This window comes from Moschus berezovskii, chromosome 4 (genome assembly GCF_049115385.1).
Source record: "Moschus berezovskii isolate FMDL1 chromosome 4, NW_MosBer_1.0, whole genome shotgun sequence".
NCBI classification, from domain to species: Eukaryota; Metazoa; Chordata; class Mammalia; order Artiodactyla; family Moschidae; genus Moschus; species Moschus berezovskii.
In genome coordinates, this window is record NC_142463.1 from 97612755 (window position 1) to 97635095 (window position 22341).

Consider the following 22341-nt stretch of genomic DNA (forward strand, 5'->3'; position numbering starts at 1 on the left):
GATATATCCTTAAGATTGGTTACTACATGACTATTAAAAAGGAGAAGAGTCTGTAATGATGTGGAAATAGAGAAACATATTAAAGGAGAAAAAGGTCTAAAGCAATAGTAATAACGTGCTCTCAGTTAACAGCATGTATGTACACGTAAAGACTGGAGCAGTGTACAAAATATATGTTGATCACGTCTGGGTGGTGAAATCAGCTGGTGTTTGTTTCTTCTCTATTTTTGTGCATGCTTTCCAAGTTTTCTATAAGAACTACATACCAACTTTCTAATAAGAATATTGCACCCTGTTTGTCAAGTTAGGCCTGTGTGATAAAGAAAGTTCTATATGATTTGATTCCTTTAGGACACGGATGTTATCGTGTGGGATGTGATCAATGAAAGCGGCCTCTACCGTCTAAAGGGACACAAGGACGCCATCACACAAGCATTGTTTCTACGAGAAAAGAACCTGCTGGTTACGAGGTAAAGTAGTAGAAACGGTTCCGTGTCCAGTTCTTTTTCTAGGTGAATTCACAGGGAGGCTGTCACAGAAGGGCTTTGCTTGATTCCTTGTTTCTTCACACTACACTGAAGCTCATGTGCTAGTTTCCTCTTCTCTTTGCTTTCCTCTCCCCCTGCCCCCCTCCCCGACAGTATCATGGATGCTATGCAGAGTTCTCTATAGCATTTTTAAATTCTCTTTTCTGATTTGTCATTATTTTCCCCTGATATCAGCTTTTCCATGTTCCTTAACTCTTTGACAGATGCATGAACTGTCTACTTTCTGGATCCCTAGAAAGTCAGGAAAACTGAATATGAAACAGTGGGCAGATGTGATTACTAAATGTTTGTTTTAGCCTGCCTCTTTAAAAGAGACTTATTTACTCCATACTTAGGGCTCCTGAACATCTAATAGGTCGAACCATTTGTATGGGTTAAAAGTGATATGTCAGATACCAGCAATTTCATATGGTTCAGCCTAAATATAACAGTTACCATTCCTAAGGAATGGCTACCCAGGAAAGTTTGAGATCTGAAATGTTGCCAGGCAATAATTAGAAGGACCACAGTAATTAGTAAGAACCACAGAAGAACCAGAAGTGGTGTAGAAGAGCAGCACAAAATGCTGTCTTAAGTGGTGGATTTGTCCCTGTGGGGTAGGATACAGGAGTGGTGGTGTGTCTTGTTCAGATAACAGGAGGCAGTGACTCTACAGTTCTGCTAGAGTATACATACACGTGACAGCTTAGGGGATGTAAGGAAAAGGAAATAACACCGGGAGGTAGGCTTGTATAGGAAAGGTTTTGTATGTTTTAGGGTATTTCCAGTTTTAATCCTGGTAACAGCGTTATAGTAGATTTCTACTGGTGAAGAACCAGAGAACAGGCATTTGGGGCAGGAAGAGTGGAGCCTGTTGGCAGGGAGATTAAGAGCCAGTGAATGGGAGGTTTGGGGAATGGTGCTGAAGAGCTTGATTTTGATTTCATAGGGAATCATGAGTTAGTGCAAAGTTAGAAAATTGAGATTATCTGCCAGTGGTGTATTGGATGTGATGAGGTAACAGGAATAGACAGAGAACACATAAGTTATTAAAATATAAAATAATTCAAGCAATAGGACTTAGATTCAGGTTTGTGTACAGAAATGAATTGGATGGAATCAAGGCTTAGAGACTTCACAGAGGAGGCATTTTCAGGACCTGGAGACTAGCTGAACATTGGAAGATAAGGGAGCAAGAGAGGCTATGCTCTTTCTGAGTTAGACAGTATGAAGGAATGTTGATGCTGTGGCTATGGAAATGATGTGTAACAGCCCAAGTTTTATGTCCTGTAGCACTCTGAATTCAAGGTTATTTTTGGAACATTTTATTTTTCTACCTGAGAATAGCCATATAGAGAATTAGGATTCTTTTTTTCCTACCCCCCAGCAAAAACGGATTTATTTAGGATCAGCAGAGAATTGCCATTTCATTCCCACTCAGCAAGGGAAAAAGAGCACTTTTATAGAGAGGAAAGGAAATTGGGTGGCTATAATCAGCGAAGAGTCCATGGCTTTTCACTGACTCAGTTCTTACCAGGAAAGAAGAGGAGTGTTTTGAGAGTTAGGATTCTTTTTTTAAAAGAAAGGTAAATATTAACATTAGACATCATTGCTGTGTATTATGTCTTTTTAAGGTGACAGATGAGTCCTTGATCTTCATGTTCATTTGATTCTTCCTAATAATAATTTTTTTCCTATTTCTTCTTTTAGTGGGAAAGATACCATGGTCAAATGGTGGGACCTTGATACCCAGCATTGTTTTAAAACAATGGTTGGCCACCGAACTGAGGTACGTTTAGGGTTATGGGGCCAGGGCAGGAATGGCAAGGCAGAAAGGAAGGGAGCATTTCTTTACTGCTAACAATAACTGGTATGTCCTGTCTTGAGAGAATTTGGTATGGTGGACAAAGTGCCAACCATCAGAGAAGATAGAGCTGCTCTGGCATTTAGTAAATATTGGCCTTACATTAGTTTTTAACCTATGAATATGGGTTTCATCACTTTAAATTATAAGTGGCCACCTTTATGACTGTAGGGAAGTATAGTGATGCTGCAGTTCCTGGCCTGGTGGCATGTAAATAGCAAATTGTAGTCATTATAATAGTCACCTGAACATAGATGTGTTCCATAGAGATCAGGGAATATTTTACATCTTTGCATCCTCCGTGCTTTGTTCATATTAGGCAGAGGCGAAGGTGAATTAGGGGTAAAAACTTCAGTTGTGGGAAGTAGTGCATATACAGGGTACAGAGTCAATAATATTGTGACAGTTTTGTATGTCAATGGAAGGTAACTCGTCTTACCATGGTGATCATTTCAGAATATATAAAAACTGAATCACTGTGTTGCATGCCTTTAGCTAACAGTGTATGTTAATTATAACTCAGTTACGTAGATTCATACGTATGTGTCTATGTATGTGCATGTGTATACACACCCTGGAATGTATGAGGAATACACACACTAGAATTAATGAGGAGGAAAAGCCAGTTAGACTTTTTTTGTTGATTTGCAACGATACTGTTATTTTCAGTTTATTCATGCATGTTTGAATGTAAAAATGATACTCTGATAGACATTAATGGAGCACCTTTTATTTGTAAGCACTGCTGAAAGCAAAGAAGTGCCAGACTTAAAAATTATCACGTGAGTGGCTTCTAATTAAGATTTATTCTGAACAGCCATTATCTAAATTTAAGGATAGGAAATTACAGAGAAACTGCTAGTTACCACCTAAACAACAATTTTACCCTATATCATTTTCTTTCTAAAAGTGAGCTTTCTTTTAGTGATTTTTGTAAAGGTTGCCCTTAACATTAGACTTTGCAGTGCCAAAGTGATTTGACTGCAGTGTACTTAGATTTTTGGGATGTCATGTCCTACATCCTGGATTCCCTTAAATCGTATTATTTGAGTTTTCTTATGTTCTCTAGGTGTGGGGGTTGGTTCTGGTGTCTGAAGAAAAGCGACTCATCACTGGGGCTTCTGACAGTGAACTGAGGGCTTGGGACGTATCTTATCTACAAGAGGTAATTGTTTATTTTCTGATCACGGGCAGGGTCATGTTTCAGCAGTTTCATAGTTTTGTTGAATTTAGAATCAGATGTAATTACTGAGTACTTACACGTTATATTGGAATTTTCTCTTACTGATAACCTGTGACTTCCACACAATTTTTTTTCTTTCATTCTATGTTTTATCTCTATGCTCATTTGCCCTTGGAAGAAGGACAGCTTTAGGCTTACAGCTCTCAGTAATGTTAATGTTTTAGTTTATAGGGCTCTTAGCTTGATATTCCTTGATCTTTGGGTGTCCATGGATGGACTTCAGGATATCTGTGACCCTCTTCTCTCAAACAAATATCTTTGTAGAATTTCTGTATGTTTATATAAATATGTATATTCTGAGAATATTTATAACTTTTTGTCGGATCCTCAAAGATTTTGTGTGGATAAAAGGTCATGTACCTTTTATCCAGGGTTTTAACTGGGGTAAGATATGTGGTGGTGTATCCAGTAGCCATTCTGATGGGTTCTACATTAGTAGGCTAGAGTTTATCTTTTCTTTGTATAAGAAGAAAATGTAATGTCTCATAGAGTGTGTTTGCAATTTGTAATGCCAATTTGAATCCTTCCTTGTAGAATATGGTGGATCTTTCACCTAAGGTTTTAAAATTAATGAGGTCATCATTTTTTCACTTTGTTATGGAACAATGGTCCTTATACTATGGGAGGTTATTAAAACTAGTATGATAAATAATGTTTTGTTTGTGTTTGATGTAGTCTGTTTTTAATATATTCTGCTAAGTGTGCTGCTGTCGAAGAGGCTTGATCAGAGAGGTCACTAAATGGAAGTGACCAGTAGCCATGAAGACAGGTTTCTAAGTCATTAGGAGTAAGAGTCACCTCCTAGAACTAATTATTTCATGTTTTATTTTCCCATTTTTATAAAAACAGATTGAAGACCCAGAAGAACCAGAACCCAAGAAAATCAAAGAATCTTCTCCTGGTATACAGGACTCACATGAAGCAGAGGATGGTACCCTTGAGATGGATGAAGCTCCTGAGGATGTAATTCATTTTTGTTTCTTACTTTCAGTTGAGTTGAATGCTGGGAAGGTATTCATTTTAGGGATGAGCTTTGTCACCTGCATTTCTTGGAATCCTGTCTTTTCAGGGGTCAACAGAAGTAACCGTTAAGCGTCACCTTTTCTCTTGCTTCTTCTGCAGCGCATCCTTACATGCAGAAAAGCTGGATCCATAATGCGGGAAGGAAGGGACCGAGTTGTGAACCTTGCAGTCGACAGGACAGGCAGGATTCTTGCTTGCCACGTGAGTATCAGGCTCAGGAGAAAATAACAAGGACTCCGCTGTTCCTTTCAGAGACTCATTTAGTATTTGGTGTGAACGTGAATTTTTCTTTGGTCCTTTTAAGATTTCATTATATGGTACCTTGTGGATCTATACTCTCTAGCTTCTGTTAGCATAACAGTAATTGCTATTATCACTGTTATTATTAGCAAACACTGATTAAATCCCTGCTTTTCTAAACAATTTAAAAGCATTAACTTCTTATTTAGTCTTCAGAGGAACACTGTAGAAAGTGGTATATTTCCACTTTACAGATGAGACAACAATTGCAGAGAGATTGAATTGTCCATGGTAATACCAATAGGGAAGAAAAAGAAATGTTCTTACAGAGAAAAAGCTAAGTTAACAAGTTGCCTCTCCTGGACTCACATCAGCCTTTTCCTTTTCTAGGGAACTGATTCCGTGCTAGAAGTGTTTTGTATCCTTTCCAAAGAGGAAATTCAGAAGAAAATGGACAAGAAGATGAAGAAAGCTAAAAAGAAGGCAAAGTGTGTTTTCTTAATATTTACTCCTAATAAAGTATCCTGGGTGGGCCACATTGTACTGATAGAAAAACTGGGGCTTCTTTAAAGGAATATTTTCTGTTTCCAGTTACCATTAAATGCTAGGGAAGGTTTTAAGGTGTACTTGTAGTCCAAGTTTTAATTTCTACGTATAGTTTTTTTTTTTTTTAGTTTCTATGTATAGTTTTATAACTTACCATATTTCTAGATCTTGAGAACCACACAGAACTAGAAAGATAGTACAGATATTTAAACATAGCTTCTAAATGATTTGGCTTCCCTTATAGCTCAGTTGGTAAAGAGTCTGCCTGCAATGCAGCAGACCCTGGTTCGATTCCTGGGTCAGGAAGATCTGCTGGAGAAGGGATAGGCTACCCACTCCAGTATTCTTGGACTTCCCGTGTGGCTCAGCTGGTAAAGAATCTGCCTGCAATGTGGGAGACCTGGGTTCGATCCCTGGGTTGGGAAGATCTGGAGAAGGGAAAGGCTACCCACTCCAGTAATCTGGCCTAGAGAATGCCATGAACTGTATAGTCCATGGAGGTCGCAAAGAGTCGAACATGACTGAGTGACTTTCAGTTTTCTAAAGGATTTAATTCTGAGAGGCTAGCAGTGTGTCTTCAATGACAGCAGCCTATACAGAAGGGGACTGGGTTGCTTGGTGCTGACCTGTGGGACTGTGAGAAGGAAGACTGGTTGGACAGTTACATAATTGAAGTTTAGGACAGCATCACCTTAAATAGGTCATTATAGCTGTAGAAATCAGTTTCTCAGTGGTTGAAATTTATCAAGTCTCAAAAAGCCATCCTTTCTTAAATTTTTTATTTGCTAGAGCAGATCTTGTGAGACCTCTGGTTTATTTGACATGGTTGAGTTCCTAAGTGTAGGCTAATGGATTTTCTAAAAAGTCCCAAAGATAGATAAGCTTACCAGAAACACTTCAGTGAAATAGTTTGAACTACGAATACTCATTCCTAGCAATTTTATGGACTTCTGCATTTGGAATCCATTTATTAAGGGTACCTGTTAGATGGAATAATACTTTATATTAATTGCATTGTGGTTCATGATTCATTTCTACATACACTTCATTGTTTAATTTTCATGGTAATTCCATGTGGTTAAATGACTTCCCACATGGGTTGTTGGTCTTGGAGCAAAACTTGACTCAAGTAATAGCAAAACTTCTAAAAAAGTGATAGGATGATACTCTTTTTCTTTTCTCCTTTAGATTAAATTATTGCAATGAGGAGGAGGAAGACCTTGAAGTCAATGTCAAAATGACTCTGCAAGATGAAATCCAACGGGTGGCTAATATCAAAACTTCTGCCAAAATCAAGTGAGTGAAAATGTAGTAGCTGAAGTATCTGAAATGTTGTAGAAATAGTAAGCTGCAAAATTGTATCTGCTTTTCATGCTGTTTGTAAGCAGTTGCTACAGATTATATCTGGATACAATGGTTGCGGGACTCAGCTTCTCCTGCTCACCATGGCCTCACTTATTCATCATCTTCTCTTTGTTTCATGATAGCCTTTTATCTTTTCATTTATAGTTCTTTACTGCTGCTAATTACAAAGCTCATGTTCCAAAAGGATTTTAGGTCACTTAGAAAACATACACAGAAACAAATCAGATCCAGTATCTGAGCTCAGGTTTCTTGGACTTAGCCTGTACTTGACTACTGTCCGATACACAAAGCGCTCTTGTAAGTAAAATCCTTTACACTTGTTAACTTACAAGTGGAGGGCATTGCAAAGCCTTTCTCCTGAAAAAAAGTTAACGCTGAAAATGAAGATGGTTGCAGGAACATTTGAACATCTGTGAATATTTTCTCATTCAGATCCTTTGACTTGATTCATACTCCTCAAGGAGAGTTAAAGGCCGTTTTCCTGCTGCAGAACAACTTGGTGGAATTATATTCACTGAATGCTTCCATGCCGGGTCCTCAGCCTGTCCGGACAAACAGAATTACCATCGGAGGTCATCGCAGTGACGTGCGGACTTTGTCATTCAGCTCAGACAATATTGCTATCCTTTCAGCAGCAGCTGATTCCATTAAGATATGGAACAGGTTTGTGACGTGATGCAGCTCTACTCAGTAAAGTTTTCTTCCTTTGAGTTAGTTTTTAGTACTCTTGATGATTAGTTTTCCTTTGGGCCCTAAATACAGTCCCTTGAAAATGTATTTTCAGTGCATTTGGACTGTGGACCTGTGGAGTTTAGGAAAAATTGCCTTTCTAGATTTGGTGCAAAAAATGCAAGTTTATCGCATGTCTAAAGCTTACTGCTGTACTTGGTTAGACACAAGCATACCACCTACTCTAAATTCAAGTAGGCTTTTAGTGTTTTCCAGTAACTATCTTGATTTCTAATTCCTCACTTTCCTGGATGACTCTCACATCTTCTTACTTCTCACACCCCTTTAAGCTGATGACCTTGTTTCCTAGTTCACTGAAGAAATCAGTTCAGTTCAGTCTCTCAGTTGTGTCCGACTCTTTTGCAACATTATAGACTGCAGCACGCCAGGCTTCCCTGTCTATCACCAACTCCTGGAGCTTGCTCAAACTCATGTTCATTGAGTCGATGATGCCATCCAGCCATCTTAGCCTCTGTTGTCCCTTCTCCTCCTGCCTTCAATCTTTCCCAGCATCAGGGTCTTTTCCAATGAGTCAGTTCTTTGCATCAGGTGGCCAAAGTAATGGAATCATCCAAAAACATTCATATGATCCCATTACAACTGGCAGTTTAGCTGCATCTGTATCATATAATCTTCCTTCCTATGACTGGTGGTGCTCCTAACCAAAAGTTAATCACAACCTATATATATTTACTTCTGGCAGTTTTCCTTCCTTTTTGTATCATTAATTTTCCTTCTCTGTTGGGTCATTCCTATCAGCATAAAGATATCTGAGGTGGCGCTAGTGGTCAAGAACCCGCCTGCCAATGCAGGAGACGTTAAAGAGACTCGGGTTCAATCCTTGGGTTGGGAAGACCCCCTGGAGGAGGGCGTGGCAACCCACTCCAGGTTTCTTGCTTGGAGAATCCAGTGGACAGAGGAGCCTGGTGGGCTACAGTCTAAAGGGTCGCAAAGAGTCGGACACGACTGAAGTGGTTTGTCATGCATGCGTGCATGCTATAATGTCTCCCATCTTAAACGAATATGCTGTCTCATGCTTACCTCTCACCAGTTATCTCTCCCATCCGCTGATCCTTTTCTTCGTCAGGCTGTTATCCCCACCATTTCACCAAAGCAGCTCTTGTCGTCTCATCAGTGGTCTTTGTGTTTTTAAATCCAGTGACCGATAAGCTTTGTCTGACACCCTCCTTGCATTGGTGACTTTTCTCCTCTTTGAAACACTGAGTTTTGTTAGTTCCTCTCCTGCTGGCTGGTGCTCCTCGGTCTTGGCTGAATCCTTTGTGCTTCACTGACCTGTAAATGTTGAAATGCTTCAGAGCAAAGTTTTTGAACCTTTTCTCTGTCTTCACTTACTTTCTGTGCTCTCTAGTCAGGTGGCTGGCTGTGCTGATGACGCATAAATTTGTGTCTCTAGCCTCAGCCTCTCCTTGAACTTCAGACCCTCATATCCAAATCCATTTTGTGTCACCCCTTGGATATCTGATTAGTTAGATAGTTCAGTCGCTCAGTTGTGTCCGACTCTGCGACCCCATGAATCACAGCACACCAGGCCTCCCTGTCCACCAACTCCCGGAGTTCACGCAAACTCATGTCCATCAAGTCGATGATGCCATGCAGCCATCTCATTCTCTGTCATCCCCTTCTCCTGCTGCCCCCAGTCCCTCCCAGCATCAGACTCTTTTCCAGTGAATCAACTCTTCGCATGAGGTGGCCAAAGTATTGGAGTTTCAGCTTTAGCATCAGTCCTTCCAATGAACACCCAGGACTGATCTCCTTTAGAATGGACTGGTTGGATCTCCTTGCAGTCCAAGGGACTCTCAAGAGTCTTCTCCAGCACCACAGTTCAAAAGCATCAATTCTTCAGCGATTAGCTTTCTTCACATTCCAACTCTCACATCCATACATGACCACTGGAAAAACCGTAGCCTTGACAAGACGGAACTTTGTTGGCAAAATAATGTCTCTGCTTTTTAATATGCTGTCTAGGTTGGTCATAACTTTCCTTCCAAGGAGTAAGCGTCTTTTAATTTCATGGCTGCAATCAGCATCTGCAGTGATTTTGGAGCCCCCAAAAATAAAGTCTGACACTGTTTCCACTGTTTCCCCCATCTATTTCCCAAGAAGTGATGGGGCCAGATGCCATGATCTTTGTTTTCTGAATGTTGAGCTTCAAGCCAACCTTTTCACTCTCCTCTTTCACTTTCATCAAGAGGCTTTTGAGTTCCTCTTCACTTTCTGCCATAAGGGTGGTGTCATCTGCATATCTGAGGTTATTGATATTTCTCCCGGCAGTCTTGATTCCAGCTTGTGCTTCTTCCAGCCCAGCGTTCCTCACGATGTACTCTGCATATAAGTTAAATAAGCAAGGTGACAATATACAGCCTTGACGTACTCCTTTTCCTATTTGGAACCAGTCTGTTGTTCCATGTCCAGTGCTAACTGTTGCTTCCTGACCTGCATACAGGTTTCTCAAGAGGCAGGTCAGGAGGTCTGGTATTCCCATCTCTTTCAGAATTTTCCAGAGTTTCTTGTGATCCACACAGTCAAAGGCCTTGGCATAGTCAATGAAGCAGAAATAGATGTTTTTCTGGAACTCTTTTGCTTTCTCCATGATCCAGCGAATGTTGGCCATTTGATCTCTGGTGCTCTGCCTTTTCTAAAACCTGCTTGAACATCTGGAAGTTCACGGTTCGCATATTGCTGAAGCCTGGCTTGGAGAATTTTGAGCATGACTTTACTAGCGTGTGAGATGAGTGCAATTGTGTGGTAGTTTGAGCATTCTTTGGCATTGCCTTTCTTTGGGATTGGAATGAAAACTGACCTTTTCCAGTCCTGTGGCCACTGCTGAGTTTTCCAAATTTGCTGGCATATTGAGTGCAGCACCCTCACAGCATCATCTTTCAGGATTTGAAATAGCTCAACTGGAATTCCATCACCTTCACTAGCTTTGTTCGTAGGGATGCTCTCTAAGGCCCACTTGACTTCACATTCCAAGATGTCTGGCTCCAGGTGAGTGATCACGTCATCGTGATTATCTTGGCCGTGAAGATCTTTTTTGTACAGTTCTTCTGTGTATTCTTGCCACCTCTTCTTAATATCTTCTGCTTCTGTTAGGTCCATACCATTTCTGTCCTTTATCGAGCCCATCCTTACATGAAATGTTCCCTAATTAGACATCTCAAACTTTTCTGTGTCCAAACCACATTTGTGATCTTCTTTCTTCAATGGCCTCCTCACCCTCTGTTCCTACAGACATCTCCATCTTAGTAAAGAACTACTTTGTGCAGTTGTTAAAAGCACAAATCCTTGTAGCCATTCTTGATTTTCTCTCTCATGTCCCATGTCCAATTCCTTAACAAAACCTGTCAGCTCCACCTTCAAAATGTACCTGAAATTTCAACCACATCTCATCACCTTCGCTGCCATGATTGGGTTCAGACCACCACCATCTCTCATCTGGATGGTAATGGCTTCCTGACTGGCCTCCATGCTTCCTTACTTGCTCCCTGTGTTCTGTTCTCAGCGCGGCAGCCAGTGTAACATTTTTATCATGGAAGTTCCATCACTTCCCGGAGCTCCATCCAACGCTGACTGGAAGTCACAGTCCTTGCAGCCGTTATCTCTTGCCACTCCCGCCTGCTCCACTGCAGCCCCCTGGCCTTTCATTACCCTTCCAGGCAACAAGAATGTGCCGGTGCTGTGGCCTTTGTGCTCCTCCTTCTTTCTTCCTGGAACCAGCTTCCCATTCGGCTACAGGCCGTCCTCCCTCTGTTGTCATCGCACGGCCATGCTGCTGTCCCCTTCCTACCCTCGCACTCTGGGTCCCCTTCCCCAGCTCTGTGTTTCTCCACAACTCCTGCCAGCACCTGAGACACCCATACATGTCTCACTTCCGGAGGATGTTAAGCTTTATGGAATTCAGGGCCTCTTGTGTTTAACTCACTGTGTCATCTCCAGCACCTGGAACAAGACCTGGCATTCAGTACATATTGGAGGGAGTGGGTATTTGCTGAATGGGTGAATGTTAATGGTCCAATAAAATGAACTTGACTTGTAGGGATATAATATGCTAATTTGACTTAGTCCGCTGTGCTCACACACTTCTTTGTAGCAGCAGATCGGGTTCTGGTGAACCCAGCAGATGGCTTTTTTAAGCTCTGTTTTTGTAGAATCTGTTCTTAGGATTGGGAACCTCCTATAAAGAAAACAAAGTTAGGGCCCATTTACTATTTTCTCCCTGACTATAATTAAGTCAAGAATCTGCCTGCCAATGCACAAGACATAAGAGACTCAGGTTCGATCCGTGGGTCGGGAAGATCCCCTGGAGGAGGGCATTGCAACCCACTCCAATATTCTTGCCTGGAGAATCTCCATGGACAGAGGAGCCTGGTGGCTACAGTCCATGGGGTCACATGAGTTGAACACGACTGAAGTGACTTAGCACACATGCATTCAAACTTTGTCATCTCTTATGTGGATTAGTCTGTGTGGCTCAGTATGTATTAATATTAAATGTACATGCTGAGTTTGCAGGTGGAGAAGCAGGTTCTCTTAACCTGTGAGTTCTTTATTCCTTCTTGCTCACAGATCTACGCTGCAGTGTATTCGCACAATGACCTGTGAATATGCGCTTTGCTCATTCTTTGTACCTGGTGATCGGCAGGTGGTCATAGGAACAAAGGTACACAGACTTTTCCATGGATTTAGGGGACTTTTCTGCTCAATATCATTCAAGTTGGCTAAGAAACCTGCTTCCTTCGTTAGCATATGGGAAATGTATTAGAGCTGGATAATATGAGAGTGATAGTTCATTGCCCTTTTTTTGAGGTTTTTATTTTTTTTAAGATTTCTTTTTTTTGGTAAACCAAACCATATGTTAAATTATGAAGAAAATTAAAGTTTGACCCAAGATAACTATCATTAATAATTTGGCACCAGCCTTTCATGCCTATTTTTATGAACACACATGTAATTGTGTTTTGAGAAGACTAATAAAATACATTAAGTACTAGCATCGGGTGTGGCAGATAGAAGCATTCAGCAAAGAGAGGCCAAGTGACCAAGTCTTCATCTATAATCACATGGGGAAAGAACCATGAGGGAATGCACAAACATGGATTTGAATTCAGATTCTTCCCCCTACAAAATGGGTAACTTGGTGCAAGTTGTATAAACTTCTGCTAGTGTGTTTCCTTATCTGTATTAAGAGATCATGGCACTTGATTTTTGACAGAGCCTTTTGTGCCAAATTGCCTGGGTTTGAATCCCAGCTCTTCTGCTCACTAGCTATGAGTTGGGCAAGTTACTCCACCCTGTAAGCCTTGATATCTAAATGTAAAATATGTAAATAACCTGCCTCACAGCACTTAGCACAGAGACTGGCTCCCAGAAAATAACTAATAAGAACTGGCAGTAGAAGTAGCATGAATGGTGATAGTTGGGGTTGTAGTGGGAATAAAGTGTAATAGGTCTATGGGATATTTTGAAAAGTGCTTTGCAAGTTTTTGCAATTATCTCCTTAAACTAATGCCATATGTGCATTTTATTAGAAAACCTGTGTATCACAATGGATATTTTTTTTGCCCACTAAAATTATAAGCTGGAGAGAGTTCAAGAGTCAGTGTCAGGGAACATTAAATTTTAGTTAAAAGTACCCTCATTTTTCATTCATTCACCAAATGTTCATCCACTATTAATTGTTTCAAAAACTATTTGTATGACTCAGAATCCCTAGCCCGTTAACATACATTATCTCATTTAATCCCCACAACTGGTTAGAGAGGTTGTTAATATAAACTCCATTTTTCAGATGGAAAAACGGGCTCATGGAGATGAATTTACCCACAGTCAGAATTAGAGGCAGCCCTGGAAGCCAAGTCTTCTGCTTACATTCTTTCCACCACATGTTTACAGACTCACAATACAGCAGGCTTGGCCGCTGTGTGTGTTCTGTTCTGTGCTGGCCCCAAGACCACAGCATATACAGGGTCGAAACAGGAAGTGTGGCTGATAGTTTTCTAAGCTACCACGATTTTTTTTTTTCAAGTTCATTGTCCTCCCTAGCATTGTAGGTAGTATTTCTTACTGTCTGTGTATTCTAGAGGGGAAGCCAAAACTAGATGGAGAGGCGTTGTTCGTTCACTTAAAGGATTGATTACATTTTAAAGGTTTTTAAGCTCCCATTTGCTATTCTGTTTACTCTGATACACTTCTGGCCGTGATATTTCCCATTTGAAATTGGGGGAACCAGTGGAAGTCATGTACTCCAAGGTTGTACCATTCCATAGTTGCGGAGTATAGTGACCCTTCCAGGATTAAACCAGTATGTCTATGGGAGATCTGACAGCACTTAATCACAGAGGAGGTACAACAGGTAGACCATGGGAGCCGGTTCCTGAGCAGTTGGCCGCATTGTTGCTGCTTCATTATGAAACTGTAGATGTGCATCGTGGAGGTTGCGGGTGTGCTCATTTTGTGTCTTCCATAGACAGGGAAACTGCAGCTTTATGACTTGGCCTCAGGAAATCTGCTGGAGGCAGTAGATGCACACGATGGAGCTTTATGGTCCTTGTCTCTCTCTCCAGATCAGGTAACTGAACCAGATGTGACGGTCTGGACTTGATTACCCTGGCTGCACTTGCCATCTCTTATATCAAGTTCTGCTGCTGCCTAACAGGAATTTAAAGAAAGTCCACTCTTTGTGTAATCTCTATACGTGGTGCCATATTTTGTGCCTGATAATACGAAGAACTGTCACTATGATCTGAATTCTTGTTTAGCTGCTCTTGTTCATGAGCTACATGACATCAAAATACTTATCCTCCTACATTTCCAGTGATTTGTGATACTTCTTAAGAGGAAATATTTCCTTGGGCAACACAGTGCAGAGGTTAGAGCAGTCTTTTCTGCTCCCCCTTCAGTCTGTATGACAATGCAAGTCTAGTGGTTTTTAGTTTGTGAGCCTTTTCCAGTCAACAGCAGTGTTTTTCCTTTCAAAGGAGTCACTGGAGACCTGAAATGGTGCTATTTGTTGCTCAGAACATTTTGAGATTTTTTTTTTTTTTACAATACCTGAAGGGATTGTGGCCCATTTATTTGAATGTCCTCAGCAGTGCCTAACCTGCATTCCCTGAATGTAGATATTTTTGGAAAAAAAATGGAACCTGGAATTGAGATTGAGTAATGCCATTGGGGGCAGAAATAAAGTAGCATTTAAAATGTAAATAGTAGTTAGCATCTTGGGTTTGTGGAGTGTTCTATTTTCCAAAGTGTTTTCACATCCATCATGTCATTTACTATTATTTTCACAATGGTTTTATAAACTAGGTAGTCTTTATCTCTTTAGCAACACTAAGGATCATTGTAAGGTTGTTTTCTTTGTTACAGATCTCTGAAATGGCAGAATAGACATTTGAGATCTAGTTTTCTTACTCTGTGTTCCTTATACTCTACACTAACCCTAAAATGTGATGAGACCAGTTTAATTCTTCACAGCAAATTCTTTTGGCTGTTGCATTACTCTGTAGTAGTTGTTGAGTCTTTCTTCCTGACACCGGATGAAAGTGTAACTAGAACTTTACATCAGTTATCATCTGACTACACTGGGCACTGCTACGAGTTAGTTCTCAGATAAGACCTGTGGAGGCAGCCCTAAAAGAACAAGAAAGGGAGTTAAGGAGAAACCACACATCTTAATTCTTATCCCATGCCTTAAATAAAAATGATCTTTTGTATTATTTTGAGGTGTCTTACCAAAGTTTCTCTACTACGATACTTTTCTAACAAATTTTGTCCTTTGATTTTCAGCGTGGCTTTGTAACAGGGGGTGCAGATAAATCTGTCAAGTTCTGGGATTTTGAGTTGGTGAAAGATGAAAACAGTACTCAGAAAAGGTGAGTAGACATTTTTTTAAAAAATGTGCCCATTTGTTGGAGTGAACATGAGGTGTCACTGAGTGGATTTTTGATGCATGTATTTCTGTTGAGCTCTAGAGTGTCTTGGGAGACTTTGTCTACCTTTGTAGAGTACTCATTTTCTCGATGCTTTCTGTGATGCCAGACTTTCTGTGAAGCAAACCCGAACCTTGCAACTAGATGAAGAAGTTCTGTGTGTCAGTTACTCTCCCGATCAAAAGCTGTTGGCCGTGTCTTTGCTGGACTGTACTGTGAAAATTTTCTATGTTGACACTTTAAAGGTACGAAGGTTATGCCTGTGGGTATTTTCTGACTGAACTTGGGTTGAGACTATAGGGAAGTGGCCTTGACTATTTTCAGCAGTAGTATCTTTTTCAGAGCTTGTTTGTGAATCAAAACATTGCAAGTGCACTAGGAAGGCTGGACTTCTGAAAGAATCCTTTGGTTCATAAATTTTGTTTAAAGCAAGTTATATTTCACATGTTCAGAAAAATCTGTGGACAGAAAATCCTGTTGTAGCCAGTAGTTTTAAGAGCATTGCTAGCTGTCCTAGGCAGTGATCCCACACTTGGCGGTACATCAGGATCATTTGGGTTGCTTTTAAAAATATGAGTTACTGGGCTCTACCCCAGAGTCTCAGTGGAACTGTATTAGGCCTGGAGGTACTGTTGTGAACCAAGTGCTCCCCAGACTCTTCAGCTCAGAGGTCCAGAGAACATCTCTGTGCTGTGTTCTGACTGAGAGCGTAGGCCTCAGCAGCATCAAGGGCTCCACTATACTGCAGTGTTCTTGGCAAGAGCATGCAGAGTTTGTATGCTAAGTTGTATGGGTACAACCTTCAGTGGTTTGTTGTCTTCTTTGAAACACAGACCTAAAAGCAATTCAGGACAGCATTTAGCACTGTATTTAAAGATATAGATTAGATCTACGTATAATAAATTATGCCTGCATTTTATAGACAGACATGAGTTATTTATATTCTTTTTTTTTTAAATATTTAGTTTTTTCTCTCACTATATGGACACAAACTGCCTGTCATATGTATGGACATCTCTTATGTAAGTAAAATTTAAATAGTATCTCAATAACAAGTTATCTTTTCTAAAGCGCTTTCTTCGTTCTTAGCTTGCTAGCTCATTTTAGTTTTTTTCAATCTGGTATATAACTGACTATCCTAAAAATATTAGAAAAATATATATTATAATCATACCTTGAGTATATATCTCTTTAATCATTTTAGAATGTTTTTCACAGATACCTGAATTAATCCTCATAACTAAGTACCTGGTTTGCATTCCCCAAATAGTATTTTCTTGTCTAAAGGACAATAATTGGTAGAATACCCTAAATTGTGAAGGACTTTCAAAAAGGCATCCCTGCTTTGTTCTGAAGTATAATCATGTTCATAAGGAAAATGGAATATTTATGGTATTTTTCACTGTGAATACTTTTAGTCTCTTGACCAAAGTCATATGTTTTGCAGTGTCTAGTTATGAGTGGCAGTATGGAGGGGTGAGATGGGGTGGAAGGTGGGAGGGAGGTTCAAGAGGGAGGGGACATATGTATACCTGTGGCTGATTCATGTTGATGTATGGCAGAAACCAACACAATATTGTAAAGCAACTATCTTCCAATTAAAAAAAAAAATCTAGTCTGTGTAAAAGGAATTGGCCCCCTGCCCTACCTGTCTGCACTCAGTGCATGAACAGAAAATTGGTGTCAGAAAATATTTTTCTTCTTACGTTGACAGCCATTTGAACTAGGTGCTAAAATAGAAGAGAAACAGTGATAGGAGACATGGCATAAAAATGTCTAAGTCGTAAGCATTCTAGTAGCTTCTTGCCCAGGCTCATTCTTCTCTTTTTCTCTTTTCTCCCCCATAACTCTGTCAAACTCTGCGACAGAGATTCAGTTCAGTCGCTCAGTCGTGTCCGACTCTTTGCTACCCTATGAATCACAGCACGCCAGGCCTCCCTGTCCATCACCAGGATTAGAGAGTCTTTATTCTATCAGTTTTAACAAAGTGAACAGATAACCTACATCAAAGCACAACACTGCCCTGTAGCAGGACCAAAAACATCTAAACCACACAGTTCTTGCTCAGTTAACAAGCTTTTTAAGTAGATTTGTAGGTAAAAGTAAGGATGTGGGTGCTCTTGATATAGAGATGAAATTAATTTTTTGGCACTGACATTGACATTTTTTAAAGAAACGGGATAAATATTCTGGTTAGCTTTTTTCTATCTAATCAGGGTTTCAGATGATCTAGTAATGCTTCACTTCTCTTCCTTCTAGGATGGAGCACTGATAGCAACTGGCTCCGCAGACAGGAACGTGAAAATCTGGGGTTTGGACTTTGGGGACTGCCATAAGTCTCTGTTTGCACATGATGACAGGTAGATGTCATCTTCTCAAAGATCTCCTGTTGAGTTACCTATTAGCATCATTTCCTGAGAGCATCTTTTAGTGTTCTCAGATAGTCAGAAATTTAAAATTCTATTAATAAAACTCTAGAACTAACTGTCCAAAAGCTATTTATATGTGTTTAAGACTTTAATAATGAGGAAGTTGATGACATTTTATTATTTCTCTCACTTTTCAGTGTGATGTACCTAAGGTTTGTGCCCAAGTCTCACCTCTTCTTCACTGCTGGGAAAGACCGTAAGATTAAACAGTGGGATGCAGACAAATTTGAACACATACAGACTCTAGAGGTAACCTTTTGCCTGCTTTGACGTGCTCAGTACTTCTTTTAAGGTTGAGCATTGATTTCCCACCAGTGTAGCAGTCTATGAATAAGGTATTTTTGGTTTTGTCTTTCCTCTCTGCAGGGGCACCACCAGGAAATATGGTGCTTGGCCGTAAGCCCCAGTGGGGACTACGTTGTATCATCATCCCATGACAAATCTCTGAGGCTTTGGGAGAGAACAAGGGAGCCTCTTATTCTTGAGGAAGAAAAGGAGATGGTAAGGACTTCAGGCTTGGTGGGTGTCAGTCCCTGACTCGCCGTCTTTGGCGAAGGTTTCTGTCTCGGTCTGTGACTCCTCAGATTCAGTGCTAGTCCGCCGGCCTCCAGGAGATGTTTCCAGGACTGCCGACACCAGCTGGGCAGCCAAGCGGAGACAAAGATCCCAGGAGGGGGTTGGATTGTGAAAGCAGCAGCTTCTCGCTGTCTCAGTTCACGTGGTGATCATGCTTTATCTTTGAAGCTGACTCATATCCATCTCTTGACAGCAAAGGGAAGCAGAATATGAAGCGAGTGTGGCCAAAGAAGACCAACCGGCAGTAAGTAGATCTTTCGGGATCCTCATACTGTGCCCTGTCATTATCTTACTGGCATTTACTGTAATTGCAAGAATTTCTAATGAAATTAGGACTGGGACTAGATGCCAAAGTCATTTGCAGCTGATATGGGAAGGAATCTGTGTAGTCCTTCTTAATTCAGCTGTATATCCTGATTTTATGGGACAGATGACTTGGTATTAAATGATTGTCATTCTGGCTTTTTTTTTTTTTTTGAGGGAGCCTTTAGGGAACTGTTTCATTGTAAATCAAAAATCAGAAAAGAATTGAGAAATTAAGCAATCTCTTTAATCATGTGTTGCAGAGCAGAGTATTCTTATGATAATGCATGTAACACATTTAACATAATGTCTGACACTTACTCCTGGAGAAGAGAATGGCAACCCACTCCAGTATTCTTTCCTGGAGAATTCTGTGGATAGAGGAACCTGGTGGGCTACAGTTCAAGAGGTCGCAGACTCGAACATGACTGAGTGACTAACACTTTTCACTTTCTTTCACTGGCACTTACTAATTTCTCATTTAATGGAAGCCGATAACACAATGTAACAACAATCATCATAATATAGTATGTCTGTTCTTTTCTGAATATAAGATTAATTTGTTGGTTCTTTAACTCCAGTCAGTGTTATGTTAAAAGGATCTCTTTGTTTCTGGCAGGTTCCAGGAGAGACTCAAGGTGACAATTACTTCACTGGAAAGAAAACTATTGAAACGGTCAAAGCAGTAAGTTGATATAGAATGTTGTATCTCATTTTAAGTTTTTATTTCCAAAAAGTATTTTATTAAAATCTAAAGAAAAACAAAGGAAATAATTACAAGAAATAAAAACAGCATGAAATTGCCCTGTTCCCATATTTGACCCTAAAATCACCAAATAAACTTTTAAGAGCCCCTAGTCTAATCTCTTTACTTGATGGCAGTAGTTCTCAGATTGGAGCCCCCAGACCTACTGAATCTGAACCACAGGGGTGGGGTTAGCAATAAGTGGGGGTTTTTTGTTTGCTTTTTTTATTACAGACTTTTTTAAAATTGAAGTATAGTTGATTTATAATGTTAACATCTGCTGTGTAGCAAAGTGATTCAGTTATATACATGCAGTTCATATATATGTGTATATACACACACATTCTTTTTCATATTCTTTTCCATTATTGTTTATCATAGGATACTGAATATAGTTCTCTGTGCTATACAGTTGCACCTTGTTGTTTATCCATTCCATATGCAGTAGCTTACATCTGCTAACCCTGTTTGCCACTCCAGCTCTCCCCCAAAGCAACTATGAATCTATTCTCCATGTCCATGAGTCTGTTTCATAGATAGGTTTGTTTGTCATATTTTAGATACCACATATAAGTAACATTATATGGTATTTATCTTTCTCTTTCTGACTTACCTGGTATGATAATTCCTAATTGCATCCATGTTGCTACAAATGGCATTGTTTCCTTTTTTGTGACTGAGTAGTATTCCATTGTTATATGTACCACATCATCTTTATCCATTCATCTGTCAGTGGACATTTAGGTTGTTACCATGTCTTCTTGGCTTTTGTGATTAGTCCTGCTGTGAACATAGGGTTGTGTATATCTTTTTAGATTAGAGTTTCGTTTGATTGTGTGCCCAGGAGTGGGATTGCTGGATCATACGGTAATTTGATTTTTAGTATTCTGAGGAACCTCCATACTGTTTTCTGTAGTGGCTGTACCAGTTTACATTTTCTCCAACAGTGTAGGAGGTTCCCGTTTTCTCCACATCCTCTCTAATTGTGATGACCATTCTGACCAGTGTGAGGTGGTGCCTTACTGTAGTTTTGATTTGCATTTCACTGATAATTAGCTGTGTTCAGCATCTTTTCTCGTGCCTATTGACCATCCGTATTTCTTTGGAGAAATGTCTCTTTAGATCGTCTGTCCATTTTTTGATTGGGTTGTTTGTTGTTGAGTTGTAGGAGATGTTTGTGTATTTTGGAAATTAAACCCTTGTCAGTCACATCATTTGCAGATATTTTCTCCCATTCTGTAGGTTGTCTTTTTGTTTTTGTTTTTTATGGTTTCCTTTGCTATGCAAAAGTTTGTCCCATTTGTTTTTTATTTCTGTTGCCTTGGGAAACTGACCTAAGAAAACATTGATACAATTTATGTCAGAGAATGTTTTGCCTGTAATCTTCTCCAGGTGTTCCATGGTGTCATGCCTTGTGTTTTAAGTGTTTAAGACATCTTGAGTTTACTTTTGTGTATGGTGAGAGGGTGTGTTCTAACTTCGATTTACATGCAATTGCCCAACTTCCCAACACTTGCTGAAGACTTTTTCTCGTTATATGTTCTGGCCTCTTTTGTTGAAGATTAATTGACTGTGTATGTATGGGTTTATTTCTGAGTCTCTGTTCTGTTCCATTGATCCATATGGAAAAGTTTTTGTGCCAGTACCACACTGTTTTGATTACTATAGCTTTGTGCAAAAGTATTGTCTGAAGTCTGCCTCCTGCTCTGTTCTTTTTCTTCAGGATTGCTTTAGCAATTCTGGATCTTTATGGTTTCATATAAATTTTAGGATTATTTGTTCTGTGAAAAATGTCATGGGTAACTCGATAAGGACCACTTTAAATCTGTAGATTGCCTTAGGTAGTGTGGCCATTTTAACAATATTAATTCTTCCAGTCCAGGAGCATGGGATATCTTTCCATTTCTTTGAATCCTCTTCAGTTTTGTTAACAGTTTATGGTTGTCAGTGTGTAAATCTTTAATTTCCTTGTCTGGGTCTACTGCTAAGTACTTTATTTTTGGATTGCAAATTTAAAAGGTGTTCTGGTTGTTTGGGATGTAATGTCCTGAAAATATCAATTAACTCTAACTATTCTATTGTATCGTTTAGAATCTCTGGCTTTATTGATCTTTCTAAAAGATCTGTCCGTTGTTGTGAGTGGGGTGTTAGTCTCCTACTATTGCTATATTCTTGTCAGTTTATCCCTTTAAGGCTATTAGTGCTTGTTTTATGTGTTTGGGTGCACCTATATGTTGGCTGCATATATGTTGATAAGTATAAAATCCTTTTCCTGTGTTGATCCTTTTATTATTATATAGTATCCTTCTTTTTCTTTGTGGCCTTTGTTTTAAAGTCTATTTTGTCTGATATGAGTATTGCAGCCCACACTTTCTTGTCATTTGTGTTTGCATGGGCTGTCTTCTTTACATGCCCTCACTTTCAATCTATATGTGACCTTTGCCCTAAAGTAGGTCTCTTGCAGGCAGCATATTGGAGCTTTTTTTTTAAATTCAGTCTTCCACTCTGTCTTTTGATTGGAGCATTTAGTCCAACGTTTAATAATTAAGGTAATTATTGATACATATTTATGTTCATTTTAACCATGTATTCATATTGATTTTGCATTTTTTCTTTGTCTCTTTTTCTTTGTGCTGTTCTTTTGTGGTTTGTTTCCCTTTTGATTATATTCTTTTGGTTTTTGTGAATCTAGTGTATGCTTTGAAGTTGCCCTGTGTTTCAAGTATGTGGACCCCATCCTGTATCTGCTTGCTTCAGCTGGTAGTCGTATAGGTCAGACCCATTCCGGGAAGTGGGAAAAAA

The 22341-nt window shown here is 39.8% G+C and overlaps 1 protein-coding gene across 1 annotated transcript in view; it reads left to right on the forward strand.

Moving 5' to 3' along the window:
• The window catches only part of WDR3 (WD repeat domain 3), a 38695-nt gene that overhangs the window by 7979 nt on the left and 8375 nt on the right, over positions 1–22341 (forward strand). Inside the window, exons 4-21 of the mRNA XM_055403673.2 lie at positions 352–470; positions 2238–2316; positions 3461–3556; positions 4484–4597; positions 4757–4858; positions 5288–5385; positions 6632–6739; positions 7241–7471; positions 12125–12218; positions 14025–14126; positions 15344–15429; positions 15596–15731; positions 16452–16508; positions 17746–17846; positions 18053–18164; positions 18282–18416; positions 18685–18735; positions 19414–19479. Coding sequence (XP_055259648.2) covers positions 352–470; positions 2238–2316; positions 3461–3556; positions 4484–4597; positions 4757–4858; positions 5288–5385; positions 6632–6739; positions 7241–7471; positions 12125–12218; positions 14025–14126; positions 15344–15429; positions 15596–15731; positions 16452–16508; positions 17746–17846; positions 18053–18164; positions 18282–18416; positions 18685–18735; positions 19414–19479 — 1887 coding nt within the window. The remainder of the gene's footprint in view (positions 1–351; positions 471–2237; positions 2317–3460; positions 3557–4483; positions 4598–4756; positions 4859–5287; positions 5386–6631; positions 6740–7240; positions 7472–12124; positions 12219–14024; positions 14127–15343; positions 15430–15595; positions 15732–16451; positions 16509–17745; positions 17847–18052; positions 18165–18281; positions 18417–18684; positions 18736–19413; positions 19480–22341) is intronic.